At 46.6% G+C, this 17,840-nt stretch overlaps 1 protein-coding gene across 1 annotated transcript in view; it reads right to left on the minus strand.

Moving 5' to 3' along the window:
* Positions 1-17,840, minus strand: part of ALDH4A1 (aldehyde dehydrogenase 4 family member A1) — a 211,062-nt gene that overhangs the window by 31,397 nt on the left and 161,825 nt on the right. Inside the window, exon 13 of the mRNA XM_069240124.1 lies at positions 13,565-13,686. Coding sequence (XP_069096225.1) covers positions 13,565-13,686 — 122 coding nt within the window. The remainder of the gene's footprint in view (positions 1-13,564; positions 13,687-17,840) is intronic.

Below are 17,840 nucleotides of genomic sequence, written 5' to 3' on the forward strand. Positions count from 1 at the left end.
AGAGTCTGTTTTAGGCCTTGAGTAATTGCTGCTAGTTGTCCCTTTTCCCCCAGATTGTTCTAACACCAGTCAGCGTCTTTCCTGCTACTTGTGTTGGGGCACAGCACTCCTTTTAATATGGAAAGACTCATTATGGGATCCGGGCACTTTCCTGTATTGCAATACATTTTCAGAACCATGCTTTATGGTGAAGCCATATACATGTCCCGTGTCTGTTTACTCTATGTGCATATACACTATGTTGTGAGGTCCTGCACTACTAGTGTGGACTCTACCCCAGCATGCACCTTACTATACTGTACAACATGCCACTAGATGTTATTATCCCTACCTGATTAATTTTTTGATATTCTTTTAGGTCGGTTTTTATTCTTGAAGGAATATTGTATACCTCTGTGAATGCCTTTGGGTACGAATAAAAGGTTTTGCACTCTTTGGTGACCCAAATCACAAGTAGATTAGGATTCCGGTCCTGACTAATTGTCATAATCAGTTTTGACATTAAATAAGCAAGAAACATGTCAACCTTCTTCTAGGATATAGCCTCCTGAGCCAGGTATTTTTTAACGATAAAAATGGCACCTGTATGTGAAAACGAGGGTATCCTTTAGTTATTTTAACCTCACCTCATACCAGTCTACTCACGTCATCACGCTGACCACCACACATTACGCCTCACAATGACAAGATACAAGAGAATTCTGGCAAAGAGCCCCCTGCGGGGTCCGTTTGACACTGCAGCACCAGCCCAATGAGAAGCTGCCCGATGATGAAAAGAGAAGATATAGATCAGTGGTAGCGTGAGACCCCAGATCCAAGGACGTAATTGCTCAGGAGCAAAAGCCCTCACACACCCAAATGGGGGTCCTGCGCAATCAGATCCTCGGATCTGCGGCCTCAGGCTATCACCGACCCATAGCTTTTCTTTCCACTCAGGAACTTCTACCTACATGTTGCTGAGTGGTCTGGTAGGAAAAATACAAAGTAAGAATTGGGGAATCATGTGAACCTGAGAGATTACACAGCTGTGCAGTGCAAGTAAGAGAGCACAAGGAAATCGATGTCAGAGATCATTCCACTATGGATTCAATATGCTGGACTCACGGAGGGCTTTTAAAGAACACTCCAAGAGCAACTGATGGAATACCAGACATTCAGTTACAACAAAATTATGGTTAGGTGACATTCACCTGCATTTAGTTACTATAACCTAATTTGAGAAGCTGTGTGCTTGGAAATGGTGGTACTACAACACTTGCTGAGGGAGAAAGATATACTCAACTTGCTCTACAAAATCCAAATTGCCTACTAAGAAACCATTCTGCAATACCACTATTGCCAAAAGGAAGCCCTAGTTAAAAAGGATGTGAACACACAAATTACATCACATAGTGATTCTTCAAAAGGCAACCGTGACCTGTAATCCACCTACACTGTTTGGATCAGCACAATAACCCTGTGTGCTCCACTTGCATCCTGACCTTTATTGTCTCTTAATCTAATACATCTAAGTCCTACAACTTAAATGGTTGGGAGGAAGCCTGTCATCTTGAATGTCAAGTCAATGCTGTGCTCTCCTTAGATAATACTCGAGTGGGTAGTATTCCCACTGAAGCTTCATGTCAAGACACGCATGTGAAGAACATATGAGCACCGACTTAAAGCAGACACCCCGAGTAGGTGTCAAGGATGTAAACAATGTTTGTAGCTGTGTCGTATGGTGATTTTGAGGTCTATGGCAATGATGTAGAACAGATTGACAAGGTGGTTGGTTCTTTTCGATGGGTGATGATCTGCACTGTGAACATGATGTCTGACTTGCACACCACACCAACAGTGCCCCCATTTTGGAGTTGACTCGGAAGAGAGAGAATGGAGACAGTCAATGGGAAAATCAGTACTAGGTTAAAATCCTTCAAAACATTGCTTCAAGCGAGGTCATAGTAAAATAACAAAAACTGATAAATTCATCATGGTTCACACTGCCTACTATCTTGCCCTAGAGGAAGCAAACTGTGGAAAGCTTTTCCCTGGTCCACCAGGACACACAAACTGGTCCTGTGACACCCAGGCTGATTCGGGAACCTGAAATCCGCAGCAGATAATATTGTGGGTGTCTTCAATGCAAACAGCATACAGGGTAAACATCAAAAGGGTCTGAAAAGAAAACTGCTCACTTTGCTAATGCCTACAGCCTTCATTTCACTTTTTCAAAGTTATAACAGAAACAGCCACTAGATGGCAGGAGAATACAAAGAAAGAGCAGCTATTTAAAAATATGCTAATAATCAACTACTGTTTTCAGAGTAGCAGCTCATGAACTGGGCGCACAATTAAACAAGCATTTGCAATGCAACGCAATGGGTCTCTCATTTCTCCGAGTTAGAGCTATTAGCAGTTGTAAACTCACAACCGGATTTTTCTTGCGTCATTAAGTGGGAAAAAACTGAGAACGATCGCACTGCGAAAAAAAGAGAAAAAGTAGTCCACAAACCGGACGGAAAACAGCGAGCCTCGTATATTTTTTCAGTACTTTGTCGCTGTGCTCAAGGAGGGCTAACCACCGGAAAAGGCATGACCTATGCATGCCTTCCACTAATGAAAGCAAGCAGATTTTAAAAGGCAAGCCTACGAACCAATAAAAGACACTGACGTGACATGGGCAGGGCTCCAAGCCCTTTTCTAACTACTACAGCGTCTCGCAAGCGATACGCATGCCCAAGCACATTCTACGCAGGCTCGACCCTAAAAAACAAGCACATCACAGAATGAGAAAACACACGTCATGATTAATCATGTTCAATTGGACATGCTAGGTTTACAGTTAGAAGGAAAGGGAAATTCTCTATTTTGATAGATGTACTAAATCTAGAGAAGGATCAACTGAGAAATTTCTTCTACAACACTATCTATGGCAGAAATAAATCCTCTGAAATACATTAGATCCTCCTGTCTTGAGGGATTTTTCATGACCACCCACTTCTACTTCGGACCCTTTTCTTACATTCAAATGCAAGTGCGGTGACTTTCAAAGTATAATCTACAACACTTACTCATCCAAATACACAACAGAAGGACACATTTGCAGGAACACTGCACAGGCACGCGTGATTTATTGTAAACTTCAGGGCAAACACTGTTTTAAACAACATGCCTGGGCGGAGGTTCTCTGCCTCGCTTGAAAAAGTTGGGCTGCCCTAGTCAACTTTTTCCTGATATGGTATATATATATATTTTTTTTACCTCCAGAGACCTTTCAAATCTACAAATTAACTGAAACAGCTTCATGTTTCCACTGCACTGTTTCTCGGCACAGAACTTCTCTGGTGACAGGGCATTATCCAAAGTGACCCCCCCCCAAAAAAACTGAGTGAATTTATTTATTTTATTTATTTACTTATAAGAGTTTTCTATAGCGCTAGCAAGACCGAGAGGGTAACAGAGCGCTTTACAGCAGAACAGGAGTTAAACATAAGAATAAACATGATAAACATAAGAATAAACATAAGAGACACAACAAGTCAAGAGTCATTTTGTACAATGGGGGTACAAGTGGGTTCTCACGAATAGAAGGGTGGCAGTTCGGGGAAGGGGGGGTGGAGAGGGAGAGACCCTTATTAATGAGAGGGGTGGTTTAGGAGGAATTCTTTCAGTAGTTTCTTAAAGGTCAGGTGGGAGGTGTTAGATCTGATGTGGATGGGTAAGGAGTTCCATATTCTCGGAGCGTTGTTAGAGAAGGAGCATGATCGAGTTTTTTGCTTGTTGGGTTTCGGAAGGAGGAGGAGAGAGTTTGTGCTTCTCAGAGATCTGGTTTGACCAGCTTTCACTAGCTTGTTAGCGAGGTATTCAGGTTTTCCAGTGTGAAGGGCTTTGTGTGTCAGGCAGGCAGTACGGAACAGGCAGCGGGCCTCAATCGAGAGCCATTTCAGGTTCTTCAGGGCTGGGGAGATGTGGTCAAATTTATTAGTTCCTGTCACTAATCTAGCTGCTGCATGAAGAGTGGACCTCATAGGGGCAAGTCGGGATTTGGCCGTGCCAGTGAGGATAGAGATCCCATAGTCTAGTCTTGAGAGTGCCAGTGCTTGAGTGGCCTGTTTGAGGTCATCGTGGGGTATGAAGGATTTGATTTTGTGAAGAAGTTTAAGGCTGCGGAAGGCATTATTAGCATTTGACTTAATATGGTCCTGCAAGGTCAGGTTGGAGTCCAGAGAGATTCCCAGGGATTTGACCGTGGTAGATGGGGAGAGAGTACATTTTAGGGCGTCAATAGATTTTAGCCATTCTTGCAGTTGAGGAAGCTGGTTAGATTTCGAGAGGAGGAGTATTTCCGTCTTGTCGTGATTGAGTTTGAGGTGGTTATGTGAGAGCCAGCAAAGGGCTTCTTTAAGGGTATTGTTCAGGTGGTGGATGTCATCTAAGGAAGATAGTTCAATATAGAGTTGCGTGTCATCAGCATAGAGGTGGAAGGGGATATTAGCTCGGGTGAGGATAGTGGTAAGAGGGTCCATGTATCTACTGTCCAATAATTCCAGGCTATGAGGTGACTGAAAGCAGTGGCTGCTTGACTGAGGTCCAGAGGTACAGGCCTTGTTGATCTGCACTGCTATAGGGAGGCTTTATACTAGGATCCTTGGTAAAAGTGGGTTCTGTTCACCGTACCTGTGCTCCATCATCAAGTGTGGGACATGTGAAGATAGTATGGTGCTGTGGGTGACTGTTCTATTCCACTTCAGTGACTCTGGTGGCCACCTGAATACTATATGCATAATTGCAAAAGGTGGTGTCCATCCACGTACTCAGAATCCCCCTTTGTGAAAGCAGTCTTACCAGTTGGGTCAGGGAGGCTTCATACCTCCTTCCTTTGTTCAGTGCGAGATTCACACCCAATGGTGATAGTCAAACATCCTGTTAGTTACTACTGCCTAGCAACAGTGTATTTCTGTTGGGCTGTTATATGTTTCAGGCCTACAAGATGCCTTGTGCAGTTCAGAGTGGTTTGAACTTGACTGCTCATTCCAGAAGTGTATGAAAACTCTGGACACAATCAAGTGAATGAAAATGTCACTTACCCAGTGTACATCTGTTCGTGGCATCAGTCGCAGTAGATTCGCATGTTCTGCAATAGCTCGCCATCTGGTGTTGGGCCGGAGTGTTACAAGTTGTTTTTCTTCGAAGAAGTCTTTCGAGTCACGGGTCCGAGTGACTCCTCCTTTTGTCTCCATTGCGCATGGGCGTCGACTCCATCTTCGATTGTTTTTCCCCGCAGAGGGTGAGGTAGGAGTTGAATTGTAGTAATAGTGCCCATGCAATGGAGTGACTAAGTATGCACCTATTTAAGGTTGAGATGATACATATATAAATAATTGAAGGTAACTTCCAAACTGCTACAGGCTCCCGGGGAGGCGGGTGGGCACATGCGAATCTACTGCGACTGATGCCACAAACAGATGTACACTGGGTAAGTGACATTTTCAGTTCGATGGCATCTGTCGCTGTAGATACGCATGTTCTGCAATAGACTAGTAAGCAGTTATTTCCCCAAAAGCGGTGGATCAGCCTGTAGGAGTGGAAGTAGTCTGAAATAATGTCCTTAATACAGCTTGACCTACTGTGGCTTGTTGTGCGGATAACACGTCTACACAGTAGTGCTTGGTGAATGTGTGAGGCGTAGACCATGTGGCTGCCTTACATATTTCTTGCATTGGGATGTTTCCTAGAAAGGCCATGGTAGCACCTTTCTTTCTGGTTGAGTGTGCCCTTGGTGTAATGGGCAGCTGTCGTTTAGCTTTAAGGTAGCAGATTTGGATGCATTTAACTATCCATCTGGCTATACCTTGTTTTGAAATTGGGTTTCCTGCGTGAGGTTTTTGAAATGCAATAAAGAGTTGTTTAGTCTTTCTGATGTTTTTTGTTCTGTCAATGTAATACATTAATGCTCTTTTGACATCTAATGTATGTAGTGCCCTTTCAGCTACGGTATCTGGCTGTGGAAAGAACACTGGAAGTTCCACTGTTTGATTTAGATGGAACGGTGAAATAACCTTTGGCAAAAATTTAGGATTGGTCCTTAGGACGACTTTATTTTTGTGTAGTTGTATAAAAGGTTCCTGTATAGTAAACGCCTGAATCTCGCTTACTCTTCTCAGGGAAGTAATGGCGATGAGAAATGCCACCTTCCAGGTTAGGAACTGTATGTCGCAGGAGTGCATGGGTTCAAAAGGTGGACCCATAAGTCTAGTTAGGACAACATTTAGGTTCCATGAAGGAACAGGTGGTGTTCTTGGTGGTATAATTCTCCTAAGGCCCTCCATGAATGCTTTAATGACTGGTATTTTATATAGGGAAGTTGAATAGGTAGTTTGCAGGTATGCAGATATTGCTGCAAGGTGTATTTTAATGGAAGAGAAAGCCAGGTTAGATTTTTGTAAATGAAGCAAGTAACCCACTACATGTTCTGGAGTTGTGTGTAATGGTTGTATTTGATTAATATGGCAGTAGCAAACAAACCTCTTCCATTTACTTGCATAGCAGTGCCTGGTGGATGGCCTTCTTGCTTGTTTTATGACTTCCATACATTCTTGGGTAAGTTGTAAGTGCCCGAATTCTAGGATTTCAGGAGCCAGATTGCTAGATTCAGCGATGCTGGATCTGGGTGTCTGATCTTTTGGTTGTGCTGTGTCAACAGATCTGGCCTGTTGGGCAATTTGATGCAGGGTACCACTGATAGGTCTAGCAGCGTTGTGTACCAGGGTTGCCTTGCCCAAGTTGGTGCTATCAATATGAGTTTGAGTTTGCTTTGACTGAGTTTGTTTACCAGGTAAGGAAGGAGAGGGAGAGGAGGAAAAGCGTAAGCAAATATCCCTGACCAGTTCATCCATAGGGCATTGCCTTGGGATTGTTTGTGTGGGTACCTGGATGCGAAGTTTTGGCATTTTGCGTTCTCCCTTGTCGCAAACAAGTCTATCTGAGGTGTTCCCCAGAGTTTGAAATAAGTGTTCAGAATTTGGGGGTGAATTTCCCATTCGTGGACCTGTTGGTGATCTCGAGAGAGATTGTCTGCGAGTTGATTTTGTATCCCTGGTATAAACTGTGCAATTAGGCGAATTTTGTTGTGAATTGCCCAATGCCAAATTTTTTGTGCTAGCAGGCTTAACTGCGTGGAGTGCGTCCCTCCCTGCTTGTTTAGATAATACATTGTTGTCATGTTGTCTGTTTTGACGAGAATGTATTTGTGAACTATTATTGGTTGGAAAGCTTTTAGTGCTTGAAAAACTGCTAGCAGTTCTAGGTGATTGATATGCAGTTTTGTTTGATGTACGTTCCATTGTCCTTGTATGCTGTGTTGATTGAGGTGTGCTCCCCACCCTGTCATGGAAGCATCTGTTGTTATTACGTATTGTGGCACTGGGTCTTGGAAAGTCCGCCCCTTGTTTAAATTTATGTTGTTCCACCATAGAAGCGAGAGGTAAGTTTGGCGGTCTATTAACACCAGATCTAGAAGGTGACCCTGTGCTTGAGACCACTGTGATGCTAGGCATTGTTGTAAGGGCCTCATGTGCAGTCTTGCGTTTGGGACAATGGCTATGCATGATGACATCATGCCTAGGAGTTGTAATACCATCTTTGCCTGTATCTTTTGTGTTGGATACATGCGTTGTATGATGGTGTTGAAATTTTGAATTCTTTGTGGACTTGGAGTGGCTACTCCCTTTGATGTGTCTATTATGGCTCCCAGGTATTGTTGTACCTTGCGTGGCAGAATTTTGGATTTTGTGAAATTGACGGTGAACCCGAGTTTGAAGAGGGTTTGTATGATCTGATTTGTGTGATTTGAGCACTGTATGAACGAATGGGCCTTGATTAGCCAGTCGTCCAAATATGGGAACACATGTATTTGCTGCCTTCTTATGTGTGCAGCGACTACCGCTAGACATTTGGTAAAGACTCTTGGTGCGGTTGTTAATCCGAAAGGCAGTACCTTGAATTGGTAATGTATTCCTTTGAATACGAACCTTAGGTATTTCCTGTGAGATGGGTGTATTGGTATATGGAAATAAGCATCCTTGAGGTCTAAAGTTGCCATGTAGTCGTGTAGTTTTAGCAATGGCAATACTTCTTGTAGTGTGACCATGTGGAAGTGGTCTGATTTGATGAAAGTGTTCACTACTCTGAGGTCTAGGATTGGTCTCAGCGTTTTGTCCTTCTTTGGTATCAGAAAGTACAGTGAGTAAACTCCTGTGTTTATTTGTGTGTTTGGCACTAATTCGATTGCATTCTTTTGCAATAGTGCCTGCACTTCTATCTCCAGGAGATTGGAATGGTGTGTTGTTAAATTTTGTGCTTTTGGTGGTATGTTTGGAGGGAATTGTAGAAATTCTATGCAATAACCATGTTGGATAATTGCTAGAACCCAAGTGTCTGTAGTGATTTCCTCCCATGCTTTGTAATAATGACCTATTCTTCCCCCCACTGGTGTTGTGTGGAGGGGGTGAGTGACATGTGAGTCATTGTTTAGTAGTAGGGGTTTTGGGGCTTTGAAATCTCCCTCTATTTCTAGGGAATTGCCCTCCTCTATATTGTCCCCGAAAACCTCCTCTATACTGTCCCTGGTAAGTGGACGGTGTTGCTTGTGAGGTGCTGGCTTGTGTGCTTTGACCCCGAAACCCCCCTCGAAAGGGCGTTTTACGGAATGTGCTGTAATTCCCTCTGCTCTGCGGGGAGTAGAGTGCGCCCATGGCTTTGGCAGTGTCCGTATCTTTTTTGAGTTTCTCAATCGCTGTGTCCACTTCTGGACCGAACAGTTCTTTTTCATTAAAAGGCATATTGAGAACTGCTTGTTGAATCTCTGGTTTAAATCCAGACGTTCGGAGCCATGCATGCCGTCTGATAGTTACAGATGTATTAATTGTCCGTGCAGCTGTATCTGCAGCGTCCATGGAGGAACGTATCTGGTTGTTGGAGATGGTCTGTCCCTCCTCAACCACTTGTTTCGCCCTATTTTGGAAGTCCTTGGGCAGATGTTCAATGAGATGTTGCATCTCGTCCCAGTGGGCTCTGTCATAGCGCGCAAGTAGTGCCTGGGAGTTCGCGATGCGCCACTGGTTTGCAGCTTGTGCTGCGACTCTTTTACCAGCTGCATCGAACTTGCGGCTTTCTTTATCTGGGGGTGGTGCATCTCCAGATGTGTGAGAGTTGGCCCTTTTCCTAGCTGCTCCTACAACAACAGAGTCTGGTGGCAGCTGTGTAGTGATGAAAACCGGGTCCGTAGGAGGCGGCTTATACTTCTTTTCCACCCGTGGTGTGATTGCCCTACTTTTGACCGGCTCCTTAAATATGTCTTTTGCGTGCCGGAGCATACCAGGGAGCATAGGCAGGCTTTGGTAGGAGCTGTGGGTGGAGGAGAGTGTGTTGAACAAGAAATCATCCTCGACCTGTTCTGAGTGGAGGCTTACGTTATGAAATTGTGCTGCTCTAGCCACCACCTGAGAGTACGCGGTGCTGTCTTCTGGTGGAGATGGCTTTGTAGGGTAGGCCTCCGGGCTGTTATCTGACACTGGGGCGTCGTATAGGTCCCATGCGTCCTGATCTTGGTCACCCTGGCTCATGGTGGTGTGAGCTGGGGAGTGAGATGGAGTTTGTGCTGGTGAAACGTTAATCACGGGGGGAGGAGAGGGTGGTGGTGTAATTCTTTTAACCACTTTTGGTTGTGGTGCTTGTTCCGTCTGGAACTCCAACCTTCTCTTTCTCCTAATGGGGGGAAGGGTGCTTATTTTTCCTGTCCCCTGCTGAATGAAGATACGCTTTTGCGTATGGTCCACATCAGTTGCTTGTAGCTCTTCCTCAAACCTATGCTTTTGCATTTGGGAGGTTAGCGAGTGCTCTTCTGTATAAGAGCCTGAAGCTGGGTCGCTTGCAGTTTGTTTCGGCGTCGAAACTTTGTCTGCGTGTTTTTTCGGCTCCGAGGTGACTTTTTTCCTTTTCGGGGCCGAAACCTCTCGGCGTCGATCTGTTTCGGTGCCGCTGTCTCGGCGTCGAGCCGTGTCCACACCGGTATCTCGGTGTCGAGGCTTGTCTCCAGCACTTTCTCGGTCCCGAGAAGGCTGCGTGCCGGTGTCTCGACCGGAGTCGGACGATCTCGGCACTGTTTTGGCCTTTTTCGGTGCCGACGGTCGGTCACCGAATTTATGGGTCGAGCCATGGCCTGGTGGCAGTGGCGTCCCCTGGGCCTTGTAAATGTTTCTCTGTGTGTTTTTCGACGTCTTACTCACGGTTTGTGTATCGTCGAATCCTTCGGAGTCTGAGTCTTGGATCGAGAAGGTACCTTCCTCCTCCTGTTCCTCGAACTCCCGTCGGGCTGTCGGTGCGGACGCCATTTGAAGTCTTCTGGCTCGACGGTCTCGGAGTGTTTTTCGGGACCGGAACGCACGACAGGCCTCGCAGGTGTCTTCGCTGTGCTCAGGTGACAGACACAGGTTGCAGACCAAGTGTTGGTCTGTGTAGGGGTATTTATTGTGGCATTTGGGGCAGAAACGGAACGGGGTCCGTTCCATCGGCGTTCCTCAGCACGCGGTCGGGCCGACCAGGCCCCGACGGAGGATCGAAAAACTACCCCGAAGGGCACCGGAGCTCTTCGATCTTCGATGCGGTGTTGAATCTAAGTACGCCGATCCCGAACGCAACAATACCGACGAAAATCTTCCGAAATTAACTATTTTTTCCGTTCCGAAACTCGGAGCGACAGGAACACGTCCGAACCCGATGGCGGAAAAAAAAACAATCGAAGATGGAGTCGACGCCCATGCGCAATGGAGACAAAAGGAGGAGTCACTCGGTCCCGTGACTCGAAAGACTTCTTCGAAGAAAAACAACTTGTAACACTCCGGCCCAACACCAGATGGCGAGCTATTGCAGAACATGCGTATCTACAGCGACAGATGCCATCGAACATATGCTTTCCCTGTTAGAGAGAAAACTGTGTTTGAAAAATACAGACCACTGGCAGGCTCAGTCTTCCTACTCTGGCCATGATAGGCTAAATTATGCCTCCTCAAATTGGTAATTTCTACGTCGGTTGGATGTTGAGGAGAATCTTCACATCAGTGTTCTGCAGAGGCAGTGCCAGAAACTGAACCTTTGCTGCTGGCTGATTCAGGCTTAGAACCAAGTCTAATTTCCAGGAGACCCTTGTGCTGTGGTCTACGTAAGGAGGAGCTGGATTACTCTGCGAGGAGAGCAACTGCCTGACCAATGGATGTCTGTTCAAGGCTCTGCTCACTGAAGGGCGGAAGTGGATGATCCCTCATGGAAGGGAGACTGCAAAGGAGCCACACAAATTCTCTGCAGCTATGCTGGTCAAGGAACAAGAAGCAGCTCAGGACCACGTGGTTAGTGGAGGTCCACTGGCGTTTTCCTGTAACACCACTAGTGCTAGTGCAGCCCCCATCCTCCCTGTGCCCTTATGTTGCAAGTGTTTGCTCCTGCACGTCCCACACAAGCCTGGAGGTTTGAAATCTTCAAACTTCTGGCACTGGTTCTGTCTACTTAGAAGGACCTGAATGTTCTGTTTTGGAACCATTTGACCCACTGTGTAAATCTGTGTGCCTAGCCCGGATGTTCAGTTCCCGGTTAGAACTAGTGAAGCCTGGGGGTGTACTTAAGACCATGGGCCTCGGGAAGTACCTATGCCATCAGATACTCTTAACTGCCGCCAGCCTTTTTCGAGATACAAACCAATAACAATACATATCCCAGGGGATCTTCTAGAGGGTGCTGGTGCGGTACTATGGGGGTCATTCTGACTCCCGCCGGCCGCCCGCCAGCCCAGCGGGAAACACCCTTCCACAAGGATGCCGGCTCCGAATGGAGCCGGCGGAGTGGAAGGGGCGCGACGGGTGCAGTTGCATCCGTCGCGATTTTCAGTGTCTGCATGGCAGACACTGAAAATCATGGTGGGGCCCTGTTACGGGGGCCCCTGCAGTGCCCATGCCATTGGCATGGGCACTGCAGGGGCCCCCAGGGGCCCAACGATACCCCATACCGCCATCCTGTTCCTGGCGGCCAAAACCGCCAGGAACAGGATGGCGGTCGGAATCCCCATGGCGGCGTAGCAAGCTGCGCCGCCATGGAGGATTCCCCAGGGCAGCGGAAAATCGGCGGTACACCGCCGGTTTTCCGTTTCTGACCGCGGCTGTACCGCCGCGGTCAGAATGCCCTTGGGAGCACCGCCAGCCTGTTGGCGGTGCTCCCGCGGTCCCCGGCCCTGGCGGTCCATGACCGCCAGGGTCGGAATGACCGCCTATGTCTCTTACTGCAAAACCTAGAGACCAGATGGTCTGTGAATCCTGTGAAGAACTGTGTCTCAGCTTGATATCAAATAGCACACTCTGGTCATCATTGACTTGCTCACCGAGATACTTGCCACAGTAAACTCTGCAATTGATTCTATTTTGCTAGAACCAAGATTAAACGTGAGATTTGGATAGCAGGTTCTTTGATATCTTTAAACTTAAAATTGAGGAACTGAAACGTGAGCGTACTGAATTGTCTAATGCTGGACCCAGAGACCCTGCAAACAGAGTACTAGACATATCATGGCACGGTTGCAACAATATGCTTTTCTCGAATTTGTCTAACACAGTGACTGAGACTCTTTCGTTTTTACTACATTGTCTACCAGAACAGTCTCCATGTTCCCAGAATCAACCTAAGTGCAGCCCCATTAGGTAACACTAGCCACATGGCAACGCTTTAGAAAAACTAGGGACTGTCATATAACAGTGGCCACAGGTTGAGTGTTACAGAGAACCTAGAGCCTAGCAAATAAACGGTAGAAAGACAAGTGGGCTTGAATCTCTAATCCAGAGGTGCTTGAACCTTTTGCTCTGTCTCAGACAGTAAAATGCTATTTGTAGGTACCAGTAAAACTTATTTTCTTCTATGAATATATAACCCTGACTAGACATTGAGTTTATTGTGTTATTTTCTGTGTGATGCTATATTTGAGTTTGAAACTTCCATGGCCCCCTAGAGTGAGCAGTGCATGCTCACTTTCAAGACTCCTGCCTGCTAAGAGCACCAGGGGCCGTATTATGGAATGTGTTGCGCTTGGCACATACAAATGTGTGGTTTCTCCTGCACTCAGCCCATTTGAAAGTCTGTTTGTGTGTAATATTATGTTGCTGATGCACAAAACCTGGACAATTTCCTTCTTCACAGAATGTCTACGCTAGCGTAGGCGAAGAGTATGGAAGCTGGTGATTATGAAGGGTGCACACTCTGATGCACACTCACAACTAGTGCCAGCGCAGCCATGTGTTATACTGGCCCTGGTTTATCCAAAAAAAAAGTGCAATAGTATTGGTATCCAGGAGACACCAAATATAAACAGTACCCATGCAGGATACTGCTCAGTAATCCAGGACTACAAAGGATACCCCACACAAGCAGTGCTGAACTCATTAATAACAAAATTAAATACATTTGCTCACAGGGTTAACTCACAGGGGCTCTGTTCTGCCTCTGAAGTTAAACTGTCTCACTCTTACTTGAAACTTTAGACACCTACCTGTCCTGAGCGAAGACTGCCCCGGTGAGGCCATAAGGAGATGTTGTGTCTATCAGTTCCAGCACCTCCTTGTACTTGTCTTCTGGATACACATACACTGTCAAGACCGGTCCAAAGATCTCCTGCAGAATGAAACACACATGTTCAGAATTGTTTAGGGCCGATCTTCAGTTTCAGCGAGTTTTGACTGGAATGGAGTGAGTAAAAGAAACTGTGAAATGTACATTTAGGAAGAACAATGTCTCTTGTATTATTTCAATTTATCCAAAGATATTACATACATATTAGAAATGAATTCAGTTTTATTGGACGCTTCCCTTGACCAGTACAGCACCATTCTTGCAAGTGCCTGCCTTCCAGGCACCTAGGGAAATATCGTAATAGGCCAGTGCCAACGCAAGGACATTAGGGCTGAGGCAGAGATGGCTGTGGAAAAACAGACCAACAGGAAAGATTGACATCACTCTCAAACCTAAGTTGGACCACTACATTGCATAAAAACACACCATGGAAACATCTTTGCTTAGCATATCTGGTGTGGTGGAGCTTTGTAGCTTAAATGAAAGATTTTGAAAACACAAAGGGCCTTGACTTCTGCACAAGCTAGAATGGCACCAGCATTCTGCCCAGTTCTGAATGACATGGGAAGCAGCCTTTCTAAAACTCTCAAGTGAGGTGGGGCTGAGGTGTAATGCCACGCACAGATATCCACTTCTTCCAGAAGTAGTTGAAGACTTGGTTTTTCAATTAACCAACGCTCCACAGGCAAGACTGGGTACACACACCAGCTCAGCACCAGGATACCCTTGCAGGTAATAGTGCACTTTACAAATACACATAATATAACCGAAAATACTTGAAAAAAAGTGCAATGGCACAACTCTCCAGCCACCTAAACCAGAATACACTCTTCAATTACCTAAATCAGAAGTTCAAAACTTGGAGGGTGAAAAAATAATGCTATGGAACATGAGGAATGAATCATACTCTGGGCAGCTGCACTAGACCCAAAGTGTGATCGACCCCCTCCGTGCCCTCTAGCAAAGCAGAATAATGCACTTCTCTGCCATCTTTCAAAGACCTTTCGATTTCATGTAACATGTTTCAAATGGTTCACATCTTTCTTATTCAAAACAACTCTTTTGGTTAAACTGGGTTCTTGCCTCCGTTTCCACCATCTCAGCCCGAAAAAAACAAGCTAGGGCACTGCCATGTTTCATCCATTTAGCAGCCCTTGTGAACTTCCATAAGAGGACAATCTGGGCCACTATAAGTAAAACAGGGTATCCAAAAGCACGTCAGCCCTTTTGTTCTCTGCACTCAGTCCTGCATTAATCACCAAATTATGTTATGAATGGAGGTATCGGTAATGCCTAACTCGTGAATCGTCCAATGTTGCCTGGGTTTGACCTGATCTTCGGAATCGGACTGCATGTGTCTGGCCGCTCGCTGTTAGCAAACTGTTGTTTTCCACTTTATCTCTTTATTATCAAAAATATTCTGAAGGCAGAAGCACATTATCCAAACGTTTGGATGCGTCAGACATATAACATCTTCACCTTCCGAATGGTCAATGAACCAAGACAGCAACTTTCAATCAAAAACATACTGTTGTTCTTCATGCTGTGAAACTGAGGGAGTAACACCAGTGGAGTGTAAGACAGGGCTCTGTGGGACTGTAGGAAGCTTGCTCTCTATATGCTGTATCAAAGTGAGATATAGTGTGCACATAGTCCAAGGGTGACCCAGAGGCTTAGAGGCTAAAGTAGATAATACTAACTCTCTCTTTCGTGGTAATGTGTTCGAGCAGTTAGACATATCATAGGGTAGTGCAAAGCATTTGTAGCACACCCACAGGCAATAAATGAAGCACACACTCAATGACTAATTCCAGGTCAATGGTTTTTATGCAGCAAAATATATTTTGTTACTTTATTTCTTGAACCACAGGATTCAAGTTGCAGGTAAGTACATTTGCAAGTAAGTATCCAACATATGTATCAATACCATTTTTATTTCGATTTGGCAAGTTAATCAGTTTTCGAATAAAGAGCAATAATCTGTTTTAAAAGATGACAGTGCAATTTTCAGAAACAGTTCTGGGGGAAGAAAAGTTCACACAGTTTCAAGGTAAAAAAGCCTGCACTGGGTGGAGGTGCAAGACTTACAGTACAGTACAGACTTAAAGTACAAGACTTACAGTTCCAGTCCTCGGGGGGGGTTAGGATGTCCACAGGTCGGTGTTCAAGTTAACCACAAACACCCACCACCAGCAACACAGGTCCGGCCGTGTGCAGAGGTCAAAGTTGAGGTCGATTTAACATGGGCTCCTATGGAGACTGGGGGCTCTCGTACTCAGGGCTGCTTGCAGGTAAGTACCCTTGTCTTCACAGGGCAGACCTTGGGGGGTTTAGAGGAGCACCAGGTGGGCCACAGGCTAGCACCAAACACACACCCTCAGCAGCGCAGGGTGGGCCAGGTGCACGGTGCAAACAGTGTCAGGCTCCCATTGCTTTCCTATGGGGGCACCCCGGGGTTCACAAAGGTGCTGCCGGCGAAGTCCAGGGGGTCGGTTCCACAAAACCTAAGGCTGTACAAGGTGGGAGCCCGCCTGCTGGACATTGCTGCAAAGAAGGTTGGATTCCCCAAGGCCAGGGGGCTGTGGGTGCAGGGGTACCTTTTGGCATCAGGAATCTTCGTCTGGTTCGGTCGTGGTCAGGGGGTCCTCTGGAGTTAGGCTGTTGTGTTGGACAGTAGGGGTAAACCCAGGGTAGACACTAGGTCAGGATCACTTGGCAACCAGCTTGAGTCGGTTGGAACACTTGGACAAGGCCTGTGGGCGTCAGGTGCAGAGTGGCCATGGAGTCCTTAGTTGGAGTTTCTTTTTGGACAGGGGTGCTGTCCACTGGAGATCTTGGTCCTCTGGGGCACAGGCAGTCCTCTTGAGGCTTTTAAGAGGTCACTGGTCCTGCAGGATGCATCGCCTTTTTTTAGTAGGGGCTTTAGAAGCTGGAGACCGGCCTGTAGGGCTGGGGCCAAGTCAGTTGGTGTCTTCAGTCTTCTCTGCTGGGGGTCAGCTTAGCAGCCCTTCTTTCTTATTGAGGTCGCCAGGAATCTGAAGAGCTGAGTTCAGGGGAGCCCTTAAATCCTGGATTTAGGAGTGGAGGGCAGTAACCACTGGCTATTGTCCTGAGGGGGACTACACTCTTCCAGTGTCCTCTGCCTTCGCGGAGGGAGACACAGACCTAACCCTATTGGTCCCTGTCCTCCAAACCAAGATGGAGGATCCTTCAGGGAGGGGGTCACTTCAGCTCTGGACACCTTAGGGGTGGTCCCAGCTGAAGTGGTCACTCCTCCTTGTTTTCCCCAAGTTCCCAAGTTACCTGACGAACTTGCTGCCTAAAGTGGGGCTTTGTCTGGGAGGTGGGGTGGGGGGTGGACATCTCCATTAGCTGGAGTACCCTAGGGTATTGTAGCAGGTGGCCTGAGCCTTTGAGGCTCACCGCCAAGTGTTACAGTTCCTGCAGCAGGGAGGTGTGAGGCACCCCCACCCAGTGCAGGCTTTGTTTCTGTCCTCAGAGAGCACAAAGGCTTTTACCCCATGGAGTCTGAAACTTGTCTCTTAGTGGCAGGCTGGCACAGACCAGTCAGTCCTGCACTAAAGGATTGGATAAAATACAGGAGACATCCCTAAGATGCCCTCTGGGTGCATTTTTCAATAAATCCATCACTGGCATCAGCGTGGGTTTATTGTGCTGAGACGTTTGATACCAAACTTCCCAGACTTCAGTGAAGCCGTTATGGAGCTGTGGAGTTTGTAATGACAAACTCCCAGCCCATATACTCAGTATGGACACACTGCACTTACAATGTCTAAGACTGGACTTAGACATTGTAGGGGCATATTGCTCATGCAATTACACCCTCACCTGTGAGATAGTGCACCCTGCCTTAGGGTTGCAAGGCCTGCTAGATGGATGACTTACCTATGCCACGGGCAGTAGTTTGTGGGCATGGCACCCTGAGGGGGGTGCCGTGTCTACTTCACCCCCCCCCCTCCCCCCACCCCCCCCTACCAGCACACACAAGCTGCATTGACAGTGTGCATGTGTTTTTGGTGAGGGGTCCCTTAGGGTGGCACAATATATACTGCAGCCATTAGGGACCCTCCCTGGTCACAGGGCCCTTGGTACCACTGGTACCTTTTACAAGGGACTTAGCTATGGGCCAGGGGTGTGCCAATTGTGGAATAATGGTACAGTTTTAAGGAAAGAAC

The sequence above is a fragment of the Pleurodeles waltl genome, chromosome 6 (genome assembly GCF_031143425.1).
Source record: "Pleurodeles waltl isolate 20211129_DDA chromosome 6, aPleWal1.hap1.20221129, whole genome shotgun sequence".
In the NCBI taxonomy this organism is placed as follows: domain Eukaryota; kingdom Metazoa; phylum Chordata; class Amphibia; order Caudata; family Salamandridae; genus Pleurodeles; species Pleurodeles waltl.